At 44.1% G+C, this 13051-nt stretch overlaps 1 protein-coding gene across 1 annotated transcript; it reads left to right on the top strand.

Moving 5' to 3' along the window:
- The first annotated feature begins 3192 nt into the window (after positions 1-3192).
- sall2 (spalt-like transcription factor 2) lies at positions 3193-12958 on the top strand. Its single transcript, XM_080467560.1, has 3 exons — positions 3193-3567; positions 7283-11106; positions 11560-12958. Exons 2-3 carry the CDS (start codon positions 7624-7626, stop codon positions 11872-11874), a joined length of 3798 nt encoding a protein of 1265 aa, XP_080323686.1. The 5' UTR covers positions 3193-3567; positions 7283-7623; the 3' UTR covers positions 11875-12958.
- Positions 12959-13051: the final 93 nt, after the last annotated feature.

Below are 13051 nucleotides of genomic sequence, written 5' to 3'. Positions count from 1 at the left end.
ACTCAGTGCGGTCAGCTGACCCTGAGATGGGAGGAGAGCACAGGGCAAATTAAGGGCAAACTACAACTTGACTTAACCTCTATACAGAACAGACATTTTGTAAATGTTATCATATTGTGATATATGTAGAGATAAATGTTAATATATTGGAGTGTTGTGTTTGATCTTCTGATTTTAAAGGTTGCAGAGCGATATCATTATCTGAACATGCAGTGGTCCAGCTGCACTGTTCTTACCTTCATTCGCCTCGGCATCTTCGCAAGACCTTTCTAAACCAATGGATATTAATCAAAAGATATCCTTTGACTTAGGAGGATACCCACAATGCCCATATGACTAATAATTAGTTGTAAAAGATATCTCATTATGTGAATATTTTCTGAATTCATTTCTTTTTAAGGAACACGCTGAACATCTATTTTTTACTCTTCTCCTTGTGTCCACATGGGAGAGAGGATGATGGGAGGGATTTTTTTTATACACTTTCCATCCATTTTTCTCCTTTTCTTTCGAACACGTCAGTATAAAAAGCTGGACTTGTGGAGAAGAACGTACACAAAGCCGCAAGGTTATGCAGCTATGAAGTAACACAGCCGTAGTTAAATCATTCTAGTCAAGGCAACATTTTGCAGATTTCTTTTTTTTTTTTAATCACACTTTTTGAGATTAATTCAAAGTGAGAAAACTGCAGGAGGCTTTGAGTTACCTGAAGTGCCAAACAATCATGTTACTGCTGTGAAAGGAAAAAATGGAATACAGTTATGTGGCAGTAAACAAAGTCAGTTGCTAGTTTTTCTGAACACCTTTTTCATTCACTAGGGATTGCTTGATTTGAATGTCATAAATTGAGACAGATTCAACAGAATGTCAATGAAACAATGAGTGCTGTGACTCATCATACATGCCACATACTGTAAGTTTTGCATTTCACAAAAGTGTGTATTTTCCTGTGGTGTTTAAAATGAGCGAGCTGGTGGATATGAAAACACACTTGTTTCTGATGGGATGACCATTATGAACACTTGTTTCACCTATTTGCATCCAGTCCTGAAAGACAAAGTATTACCACATTCCACCCAATTCCTTTTCTTATGGATTTCATTTACATATGGATCACAGCTTATTATGAGTAGGCTTACCTAATAGAATCACCGGAGACTAATAAAGTGACACAGAAGACAGATGGATTCACTTACACTCTGTGTGTGTATCTATTGTCACTTTGGCCACCTTTTGGCTGAAATGCCTTGTCATCTAAATATGTTTAAGGTCATTTCATTGGTTCTACATTAACAATCGTGTCAATATTGTTTTTCTTAATGTTGTCACCCCCTCGATACACCTCAAAGAGCTAATCCTGAAGAACAGATTACTAATATGGTTTCCTGACCCCCTTCAGACTAACTGCCACGCTCATCTGACGTGTCACCTCTTCATCTTCTTTCTTACTGATCTCTTCAAAGGAGTGCGCTTCAGTCCAACGTTTCACTGCACGTGTCTACATATGGAATACAAAATAAGAAACAGGAGAGGGGTTTGTGGAGAAGCCCTGGTTTCAATTTATTGACTTTTTTTTTTTTTCCATCTTCACAGAAATGTGACAATTCTCTCTCTCTGATGTTTTGACCTGTGTTCTATGCTACTGATATAATGTTTAATATATATTTTCATAAAGTGAGACATCAGGGAAATAGTGGAAGAATTTCCGTGTAGTGAAAACCTCACTTATGAAGCTCAGAGAGTTTCATCAGAAGCTAACACTTCACATAGAGAGAGATGGTGTTATGATTAATTTAATAAGCAGGTCAAAACTGGACCTGCACCAAAGGAGACGAGTTTTTCTTTTCATCACACCCCTTTAACACATTATGTGTGAAACAGAAAACGTCTTTGTGTAGCTGTTAGCATCCCCGCTTCATTCTCTATGTTTCTTCTAGCCTGGATATTCTAAAATGTATGGATTACCAAGCCTTGTGGTTTATATTATAATCTAAATGGTAGTGTAAATTGGTGCCAAAGCTTATTGCGAGGTGCCTTTAATATTCGACTGTGAGAGACCTCTAGTGGCTTTATGGATGAAAGACAAACTCCAGCAACTGTCAGCAACTAAGTTACATTTGCAAGTGAGGATAACAGAACAATCAATACACTGTTAAAAAATTAAACCAGTGAGATAGTGAGACCACCGGTCCTGCAGAGCGCCATCATTAGCAGACAGAAAAGTGCTCTCTGCTTCGAAGGACAAACTCTTTCACATAATGACTTGTACAGTTTCGTTTCCTCCATAAATGCTTCAGGTCAGAAGAGGGAGGGTAGATTCGGTGGAGGTGCTCTTCAACTATAGTTGAAAACAAAAGTACAAACAACAGTCAGCAACAATTAAAGCTGTTTGGCATTGGCTGAGATGATTAGTGCCCAACCTCTGCTGCTTAATCCATTTTTGTATTTTCCTTGTTAAAAAGGATGTGGCACGATTTAAAAGAAACTTTCCAATGGTATGGTACCCGCAATTCAAACACATTGTATATGACAACAGTATTTTAAATGTAGGCTGTACTCGTGAGTACTCATGAGTACTCATGGTTTTCTTTTAATTATGACTAACATTACCAACTTGAAGAAAAGTGCAAGTACTTAAAACTACTATTTAGTGATAGGAAACTAAGTAGTTGTAATTTTTATTTCCGCCAATGGATAGTAAGATGTACTAATAGTGAAATTGGGTCTTTTTCTTTATCTCCCAGTTGCTTTAGCTTGATTGAAATGTTTAATAGTATTCAAACGTCCATCCTGTGCAGTGAATGATTCACAAAAGAAGAGTGTAATTTAAAATCAGTGCATCATCAAGTAGGTAAACAAACTCAACATCACCTTCAAACTAAATGTGAGTATTCTATTCATCTATTTTTTTTTTTTTAATGGGATAAATCATTTGTTAGTGCAAATCTGTAAATGGCAGTCAGACTGATTCATTTTAAGGAGTGTGTGTGTGTGTGTGTGTGTGTGTGTTCCCGGGGCCTGCTCTCCTATGTGACATGCACACTGAAAGCCAGTGTGGAGGTAACCGTGGTCACTGTTTCCCTGAGGACCGTCTGGCGGCGAGGGCCATTAATTATAAGAGACAGGGAGACAGACAGCTAACCAGACAGACAGACAGACAGACAGACAGACAATACCGCAGCGAGCGCAGACAGGCCGGACAGGAGCAGGCCCGACAAATACAAAGAGAGAGGAGGAAGAGCAGCTCGTAAACGGCCGGGACCGAATAATCCTCCTCCTGTAGCGGCTTCATCTGCCTGCGCCGCCCCCGCGCCCGCTCCCGTAAATACACGCAGACATAATAACCCTTTTGTCACAAGAGGGAGAAACGCGATTTGCGACGGAGATAAATAATTGAAAAAATGCGGCTGTCCGATTGCGCATCCCTGGGAGTGAATAGGGAAATGCTGCGCCAGTGTCCCGGCTGAGAGACGGAGCTGATCCTCCACCAGCGCGAGCTCCGAGCGTCCTCTCCCCCCCTCCTGTCATCGCACAATATCGCTGCCAAAAATCATCGTTTCAAACATGGTAAGTTCATTTTCTGCCCTTTTCCGAAGCGTTGTGTCGACGACGAGCGGCCTGTAGGGGAAATGCACATCCGGGACTGTATTTTTTTTTCCGGAGAAGTCATAATATTTTATGAATCATAACTTGTTATGATGTGGGGGAGCGCGCGTGGCGTGCAACAGGTCGCCGTACAGTAGCGGGGACGCGCATCTCTGAGCCGCTTTTTGCGCTTGTTTCCAAACATCGGCGCAAAAGAAACATGGAGCCGTCGTAGACGCCGTCAAATTGGCAAGATGGCACGAAAAAAAAAATGTGAATGCCTTGTTGGCACGACCGACTTCTGCCTAAAAAGAGATGATATTATCAGTTTTGACCGTTTGGCAACTATAAGAGTTATCACTTCTTTTTCTCAGTCGAAACATTATCGATTGAATCTTGACGCGCAGGTTATAAAAAGACTCGTGATTTAATTTTTAATCATTTTATCGTTCGTGGATCAGTCTGCTTTGAAAAGACAAGTATCTTTAAACATAAAATGGTTCATTTACAGACTGTGCTTCATGTTAAACTGTCTATTGATCGCTATTTAATGAACCGATGACTTCTGTCCAACAAAGGAACATCATTATTGTATTAAAGCACACTTAAATCATCATCTAATTGCACTACTGGTTTGATCTGATCGAAAGATTCCGACTTTATATCAAACCTGGGGTGTTTTATTATTCTGCCCAAGCCCCCGTGAGACAGCCACAAGAGGTGGAGGGGTTTTTGTGAGGCTGTCACAGGGCCCGGGGTGAAAAATTATTTATTTTATTCCCCCCTTACACTCCGGCTGTGTCTTTTCTTTCACTACCTAACTCCACGTGGTATTAGCAGTCGGGACGAGGGTGAAAAAGGGAAGCATTGTGCGTCCAGTCAGTGGCCTTATGTGTTGGAGAGGCTCTGAGAGGGTGATGTTCACTCAGCTGTGCTTTCTCAACGCCATTGTTGCAAATTCCACCTCATTTCAGCAGCTCTGTTTACTGAGCGCACACACAGGAGCCTCTTGGAGGCGGCGGGAGCAGCAACGTACAACACCCCCTCCCCCTCCTCCTCCCCCCCACCCCAGTACGTGCGCGCGCACGCACTCTCGAACGCTCACGAGCGTGTGCTCGACAAGTTGCCCTGCGAAGGGACGTTTGATTTCATATCAACTTTTTTTTTTTTTTTACTTTTTTAACTTGAATTGTTTTTTTTTTTGGTTTTTTTTGCACCCACCTGTGTGCACAGATTCCTTCCCTTATAGAAAGACGCATGAATGAAGTTTGAAGATTACAAAGGCCGCACTATAATGAACTTCAGCGTCAATGTAGGGTTTCCTAAAAAGAGGCAGTGGACTCTTGGCTGAAAAGAGGGGGTGTTCACTCGCCATTTGAATGCAAAGTAGTGGATGAACAAGTGAGCTGTGTGTGTGTGTGTGTGTGTGTGTGTGTGTGTGTGTGTGTGTGTGTGTGTGTGTGTGTGTGTGTGTGTGTGTGTGTGTGTGTGTGTGTGTGTGTGTGTGTGTGTGTGTGTGTGTGTGTGTGTGTGTGTGTGTGTGTGTGTGTGTGTGTGTGTGTGTGTGTGTGTGTGTGTGTGTGTGTGTGTGTGTGTGTGTGTGTGTGTGTGTGTGTGTGTGTGTGTGTGTGTGTGTGTGTGTGTGTGTGTGTGTGAGATGAGGAGGAGGTCCAACGGTGAGTTTTGAAAAAAAAAAAAAAGGGAGACTTGTTGAGAGAAACTGTCACACATGCTTCTTTTGGCTCTTCAGTTGGTGCTTTTTTAACTGTCTGTGCCACAATGCCACCAACGTGGACCTGCTGCATGATCGAGCCGGATTATCCAGTGTCACCGTTTTTGGGAAATGATACTTTAGATTGTCCTCCGTTTTTAACGCTGAAGTAATTTAGTCACTTACTTTTTTCAGCGTGCAGGGAGACAGAATAAAAGTTGTGTCTTGGCCAATGCTCCCCTGCGTCGGTCCCATCCTGCAGGAGCATGTCCCGTCGGAAACAGAAACGACCTCAGCAGCTTATGAGCACAACCCTCGATGCCTGTGGGATACTTGAGCATGGTGAGACATGGACTGTGTATCAAAAGACACTAGATTCACATTAGATGAAGTCCACACCTAAGAGAGCTTACCTACATTCAGCATGCAGAGACTGTTAATCGGGTGTTCAGGTTACATCAGTCATTCATTTCGTGTCACTTTGTACATTTAAAATGGACATTTCTTTTCTAATCTACTTTGACAAGATATAGTTTTGTATTAAAGTTTGTTGATTACGATTTCTATTGTAGTCCTTTAAAAGGGAGTAAGCAATTGTGTTTAAATTCCTATTTAGTTTGTATGTAACATTCAAGTGCTAAACAAATGGCTTGAGCTCGCTTTCCTTCACTGTGCTGTTGCAGGCTTTATCTTTCTCCTTTTCCCCTATAAAACCCCAAGTATCTTCACTTCCCCCCCCCCCTTACTGCCAGGTTCAAAGACACGGACCACCCAGAATTCAGGGACGTTACAGTAAATCAACACCGTATAAATCGGTGAAAAACAATGAATGGTGAATTTGAAAATGTGTTAAACAAATGCTCAGTACAGGCTTTTGTGGAAGAAAAGAGATGAACCACAGAAGGAAAAGGAAACTTTAGTGAGTCACTGTATAAGGTGCTCTTACTGCAATAGTATTAGAACCCATTGTCCCCTTTCAGCTTTGTTGCTCGCCACTGAAGCGTGAACATGCCCATGAAGAAGTGTGTATGTGTGCACACAGCTGTGTGTTTTTGTCCGTCTGTCCACTCCAGTTACAGGAATAGGGACCACATTGTGCCCTAAAATTGTAGATCCCAAGCAAACTGCAGCAAGTTGTGGCCTGACATTATGTGATCTTTGCCTTTTTTTGTGAGCTAGTTTGATGTTCAGGTAATCTTGTGTGATTTCAGCTCACGTCCCACTCGGCTTCCATAGGCGAAGTTTGTTTGTTGATCTGTGACTCATCACATCTGTCATTTGGTGTTTGTTTTCTTTGCACACCACTTCACTTCCTCTGCCTGCCCCCGAAACCCTATCAGGAATAAAACCCTGTGTGTTAAAGGTCAAGTCTGCCAACCAGTCAGACCCTGTCCAGTATCCAACCAGCAACCTAGTCCCAGGCACATTGGGCTGAGGGGGAGGATTCCTAAAAACATGAGAGAACAACTGGTTAAATAGATAAAGACACAATGAAGAAATATGTGTGTTGAGATGTGGCTCCTTTTTTTCAAGGTGCTGTGAGGTTAAGACCGTTGTTTGTTGTGTGTGTGTGTGTGTTTTCCTCTGTTAGCTCTGTATTCTTGCAGACCAATGGGACTTGGATACATCTGTGTGTGTTTGCATGGTTGATGTGTGTGTGGACACAGTGGGAACTTAACTACAGCTGATGAAGAGATGCAAAAATTAGATGAACAAAAAATTTTGGAAAAAATGACAATCTCACGAAATATAACCTAGGGGCTGCAACTCAACATTGATAGGCTGTACATTGTGCATTTTCTTGAAAATAGCTGTTTTGTCTCACTGTGGCTTTTATTAGTTGTTGCTGAATTCCCTGACATGCATTTTTTTTTTTTAAATAAATATGATGAAAAATGGGTAAATCTTGATCTGTGCCTTTATTTATTCACCATCTATTTGTGATATCATATTTAATTGGGATTTTGTTTCTTTTATATTCTTCAGATAACAACTTGTCAGTGAGGTCGCACTCCTTTCCATTTGTCACGGATTCTCCCTCGTCGTCTCCATCTTCTTCTCCTCAAAGCTCCCAGCCTCCCGTTGCTCTTTGTTCATCTTTCAAGGATTCTCAGACATCTTCTCTACCCACCGAGTGTCAATTAACACCAAGTTCACCGAATCAGCCCTCCCAGCAGGAACTCAAAGACCTACAGCCCTCTTTGTCACCTGACTTCCCGTTTCCTTTAGTCCCTTCCCAAAGACGATACCCTCCTGATTTTCAATTGCCTGGCTGTAATTCTACAACTTCTGCCGGTGGCCTGTTTCATTGGTCCCAAAGCACACACATGGCCTCTCCCAAGCTTGGGCTATCAGCCACCACCACCTCTTCTTCCTCCTCATCCTCCTCCGCCTCCCTATGTCCACCACCTCACCCTGGGAGCCCCAGCCGTGTACCCGAGGGCCCGCCCAGTCCTGTCACTCCCACCCCAAGTCCAGGAGTGACATCGGCCTCAGCTGCTCCCTCAAGGACCCAGCTGAGCATTGCCTTGATCCTGGAAGAGCTTCGAGTGTTGCAGCAAAGGCAGATCCACCAGATGCAGATAACTGAGGAGATCTGTAGACAGGTGCTACGTCTTGGTGGAGCTCCATACAGCATAGATGCACCCTCCCAGCATCTACTCCCTCCCCTGCCTCAGCTCTGCCTGGAAGGCAGCAAACGGGCATCCAGTCCAGTAACCGTCCCAACTGTGGCTCAACCTTCCACATCTGTGGCTCCTCTCCTGGCATGCTTCTCCTCCTTGCTTCCCTCTCAGGCAGCTAACAAATCCATACAGCCAAGCAGTTCCTTGTCACAAATCCTGCAGCCTCATAAGCCACAGATGGAGGGGGCGGCAGGAACAACAGGGGCTCATGGTTACCTGAGGGCAGGCTCTCACTCTTCAGCATCCGCCACTTCTTCCTCGGCTGCAAACTCCATGGCTTCCTCCAACTATCCCCTAGCATTTTCTTTGGCAACACCCAATCGCTATCTTCATGAGAAATCCCCAAATACCACTTCAGGCAGTGTCCACGGTGGCCTAGGCTTCCTAAATCCGTCACTCTCTTCATCCGCGTCTAATTTTACAAACTCACAACATACTTTCCAGTCCGTCTCAAGCGGAGGCGATTCTTCTTCAGCGTCCACTTCCAACATTGCTGGCCGCCTCCAGCATGCCTGCCGCTTTTGTGGGAAAATCTTCAGCAGCGATTCAGCCCTGCAAATACACCTCCGCTCGCACACAGGGGAAAGACCTTACCAGTGTCCAGTGTGTCTCAGCCGGTTCACCACACGGGGCAATCTGAAGGTGCACTTCCTACGTCACCGTGAACAAAACCCAGAGCTCTCACTTTCACTTCTGCCTCCATCATTGTTTGGGGTTGCATTAGGGGCTGGTGGATCAGAGATGGGGCAGATTATAGGCAGCAGCAGCAGCACCGCAAACATGAACATGGCACAAAAGAAAAGAAAAATCAAGGTAGACGAAGAAGGATGTGAAGATAATCTGGAGGCCGGCAGTGCCAGTACGAGGCTCTCTCTGGGTTCCTCTGGAGGATCGACCCCTTCCACCCTACCCCTGCCCCCAAGTGTGGATCTGGCTTTGATTTCTCACTCTCTCCTACAGCTCAATAGGGCTGCAGCTGTAGCAGCTGCAGCTTCCATTACGTCTGGCTCATCCCACTCATCCTCTTCCTCTTCATCCTCCACCACCTCTCTGGCTACCTCCCTCCTCTCAAACCCTTCGCTGTCTTCATCAGCCACAATCACAGGGTTATTCAAAGGTGCGAAGCAGCAGCACTTCGATGAAAACACTCCTCCTCATGCCCCAGTGCTTTCTCCTGCAGCTTACTCCCAGCTAGCCCACCTGCCCAAGCTTCTGTTTCCATCTGTGTCCACTTCATCAGCCCCTACTGCACACTCATCCCTCTACAACCACCCAGCATTGGGCTTGCTACGCACCCCACTGCCATCTAATCCAGGCTCACACCAACTTGCTTCTTCAAGCCACACCCAGCTTTCTTTCCCGTTCTCTTCTTTTCCTAAAGCTGGCACTACTAGCACTTCTTCTTCTCTGCCCACCTCCATAGCTACTCCTACATCTGAAACCTCGAAGCTGCAGAGGCTTGTAGAGAAGTTAGAGAAAGCCCCTCCCCGTTCTTCTTCCCCATGGACTACGTCTTCTATTTCCACTTCCATGCTAGAGATTTTATCTGGCAATACCACTACCTCTTCTGGAAGCTCTGGGACCAGTGGCTTCACAAATTCCAGCACTTCTACTACTTATGTCATGGCATCCCCACCCTCCACAAGTCTGGCCAACACTTCAGTCTCAAACTTTACCCGTGAGATGATCGCTGCACTGGGCATGAGTGCCAATGGCGCAAGTGCCATGGCAGGAGGTATGCTACCATCTCTGATCACAGGTCCAGCTGGTAGCCTGACACCCAATCAGTGTGGGGTGTGCTTACGGGTGCTGAGCTGTCCTAGAGCACTGAGGCTGCACCAGGCCACCCACCTCGGCGAACGTCCATTTCCATGTAAAATATGTGGACGGTCCTTCTCTACCAAAGGAAGCCTGCGGTCTCATCTTGCCACTCATCATGCCCGACCACCCAATTCACGTGTCCAGAACTCATGCCCACTGTGCCAACGGAAGTTCACGAATGCTCTCGTGCTTCAGCACCACATACGTATGCACCTTGGTGGACAACTTCCCCCAGATGGCACAGAGGATTCTGTCCAGGAAATGCAGGCTGAAGCCGGAGCCAAACCATTGTTACAGTCTCAAACACAGTTCACGGTTCTAAATCCTGCCCCAAGTAAAACACCTCCTCCAGCTAACCTTTCCAAGAGTCCACCTCCAAGTTCACAAGTTCAGACTACCGTCCCGGTCAGCGATGATGTAAAATCAGGGGAATTGACTAAAAATCCCAGTAAGTCTGCAACCTCCAGCCCGGATCACATTCCCCCCCTTAGCCCGGATCCCTTCACAAACCCCCCTACACAAACTCCACCACCAAGCAGTTCAGACCCTCCTGTTCTTTCTGTCAGTGTCCCTGAAAATCAAACTCCCTTGGCAAATGAAGACGAACAGGTTCAACCAGAAGTCTCTGACGATGTTCATCTTCCAGAATCTGTCCCTTCACCACTTCCCTCTGTTACCAAACCCACGGAATCCCCTACTGAGGCGGTGGACTGTGGAGTGGATGAAGCTTCTGCAGCTGCTGATGCCTTCCTCAGCCCAAAATCAAAATTGGAGGATTTACAAAGCACATCTGCTCTTGGTGATTCTTTTGCTTACACCTGTAACAGTACTACTTCTAGCTCTATCCAGATTCAAGATGTGTCTGACGTCAATACAACTCCAGAATTAGAATCAGATGCCATCTCCCCCAGGCCGAACTCACCACAGCCCCTGGACGAAGACAAAGATGGATCCTCTTTGCCCACGACACCAAAGCAAGACCAAACAACTGTGCCCGAGGAGGACCCAAAACTGGTGCCCACTTTGAAGACCACTGACACTACAGGTGCAGAAGTAAGGGCCGGACCACAGAGAGGAGCTGCTTTTGTACGAGAGACACGTCACGGTTTTCATTATGGTTCATACGGGAGGGAGGAGCAGGTAGAAGGCGTAAAGGTGAGCGGATTGGGTCAAAGTGAGGGACTAGATGCTTCCATCCCAATGAGTCTCGCTCCAACACTCCCATCTCCGCTGTCCCGTCCTGAGAAGAAGACCTACAGCTGTGCCGAGTGTGGGAAGGAGTATGCAAGCCGCAGTGGACTGAAGGTTAGGAAAAACATTGTGTGACACAAAATGTAATCATGTTTTGATCTGATGACGGAGCAGCTGTTGTACAACAGTATTACATGTTAACAAATATGTCTGTCACTGCTTTTAAAGAACCGCTCATCCATTTGGAACAACCATCTATGAGGTATTGATAATTATGATTGAGCCATGCTTGTGTCACGTAAAACAATTAAAAAAAATTTTTAACGTTAACAATTAAAAACAGAACTTGTTGGAAGACAAAGAAAACGTTTTGTGAGCTTTTTCCCAACTTCTGACACGATGGCTTTCTTCTGAGTGACACATAGGATTTTAAAGTATTAGTCCATTATATAAGAAAAAGTAAAGCACCAGGACAAAAAAAAAAAGCTACCTTTGGATTTTCTGTTGATTAAAGTGATGATTATATGTGCCTTTTTTTTTCTTTTTTTTATATCCCATTCAATCCAGGGTCACATGAAACATCATGGTGTGGCAACCAAAACGTCACGTCCACCAGCCCGAAGTAGCCGCTCCTCTGCTGACCAACCTCAGTCCTCCACATCGATGACTTCCTTGAACATTCCTGCCACCAGGAGCTCGGCAGGCTTCTGGAACCAGTACCAAGCCTTCCTGAACACCAGCAACGAGCCAGCAGAGGAACATACTGCTGCAGCGGGCCGGGGAGAAAACGAGCCAGTTCGGTCATCAAAATCACCTGCTCGATCTCAGATGGATCCAAGAACATCTGAAGAAGCTGGAGAGGAGTCAAGTGAGGGATCATAACTTGAGTCAGAGTGTCTGGCTGGAATAAGTTCTGGTGTTTTTAATTATTGTTTATCTTTTGGTGAAACTGCATCAAAATTTCCATAGTACTGCTTCCTTAACATATTTTCAGGTAGCTTGTTGGCTTGATAGTCAGAGTTATATGTTTGTTTGTGAAAGTTGTGTGTCAATCAGCTTGGTCCTGTTGTGTGAAAAACAAAAAAAAATATACTGTATAAATAATGATTTAAAAAAAAACAACTTCCAGAAGTAACTAATCAGTCCAGTTTTTGCTGGATTTGATTTAGGGGAAAAAAAAAAAAAAAAAAAAAAGTTACGTTACCTTCATCCATTTTTGACAGAAAGAAGCACATTCTGGCAAAGAATTTGTGTTTGGATATGAGGAAACGTGTCACTGTTTCATACCAAACACTAATGAGTCAAAGAATTGCTAGTACTTTTTTTTTCCAATGTAACATCACCTAGATAGCTAAGAATTGTCACATCAGAGTCACCATAGAAAATACCAAAATAACTTGTTTTAATAATAACGTTGTAATAATAGTATACACTTTTTCGTACCCGTGTGCCATGCTCCAAATCTCATTCAAGCGGCACCAAAGGAGACTTAAGCTAAACAAAAGAGATTATTTTGACACATGCGACACACCCTCGGTCTGCTTCAAATCTACTTGCGACTGATATGAATGAAGAAATTAGGAAAGCACAAATACATCTTGCTTTGCCGGAGTGAAAAAGGTTAACAATATCAATGTTTTACAATAAGGGATATTCTTATGTTCCCACTTTGTGGTTTTAAAACCTACCTGTTCATGTCATTGTGATTTAGTTTTCACTATATTGTCCCGTCAGATCAGACGCACACCTGCAGTGTTTGTGAGCCCGATCGGGGCATAATCTGTAATGTGATCTCTGCCCTTCAGCATTGTGAATATTATGATTGTTGTTTGGTCCCAAAAGTAATATCTGTAACTTCTTTTCAGTTACTAAAGATACTAAAACTATTAAGTTTATCTATATAAATATCTGAAGTGTATGTCTGTTTGTTGTAAGCTGTAATTTCAACATCTCCAAATTAAAATGTAAAAAAAAAAAAAAGCAACAACAAAAAAAACCCCTGTGCTAATTGTTTATTTCATTCCATGAAATCATTGTAACTACTCTGGCTTTGCAGTCT

Source organism: Lipophrys pholis (genome assembly GCF_963383615.2).
Source record: "Lipophrys pholis genome assembly, chromosome: 1".
In the NCBI taxonomy this organism is placed as follows: domain Eukaryota; kingdom Metazoa; phylum Chordata; class Actinopteri; order Blenniiformes; family Blenniidae; genus Lipophrys; species Lipophrys pholis.
The sequence above is the reverse complement of the archived record's forward strand: the minus strand, read 5'-3'. Positions and strand labels throughout refer to the sequence as shown.

What these genes read in the sequence shown, in the direction of transcription:
- sall2 (XM_080467560.1), top strand. Translation starts at nt 7,624, where the DNA reads ATGGCCTCTCCCAAGCTTGGGCTATCAGCCACCACCACCTCTTCTTCC. An exon ending in CAAGCCGCAGTGGACTGAAG is followed by an intron (nt 11,107 to 11,559) that starts GTTAGGAAAAAC and finishes CATTCAATCCAG; the next exon opens with GGTCACATGAAACATCATGG.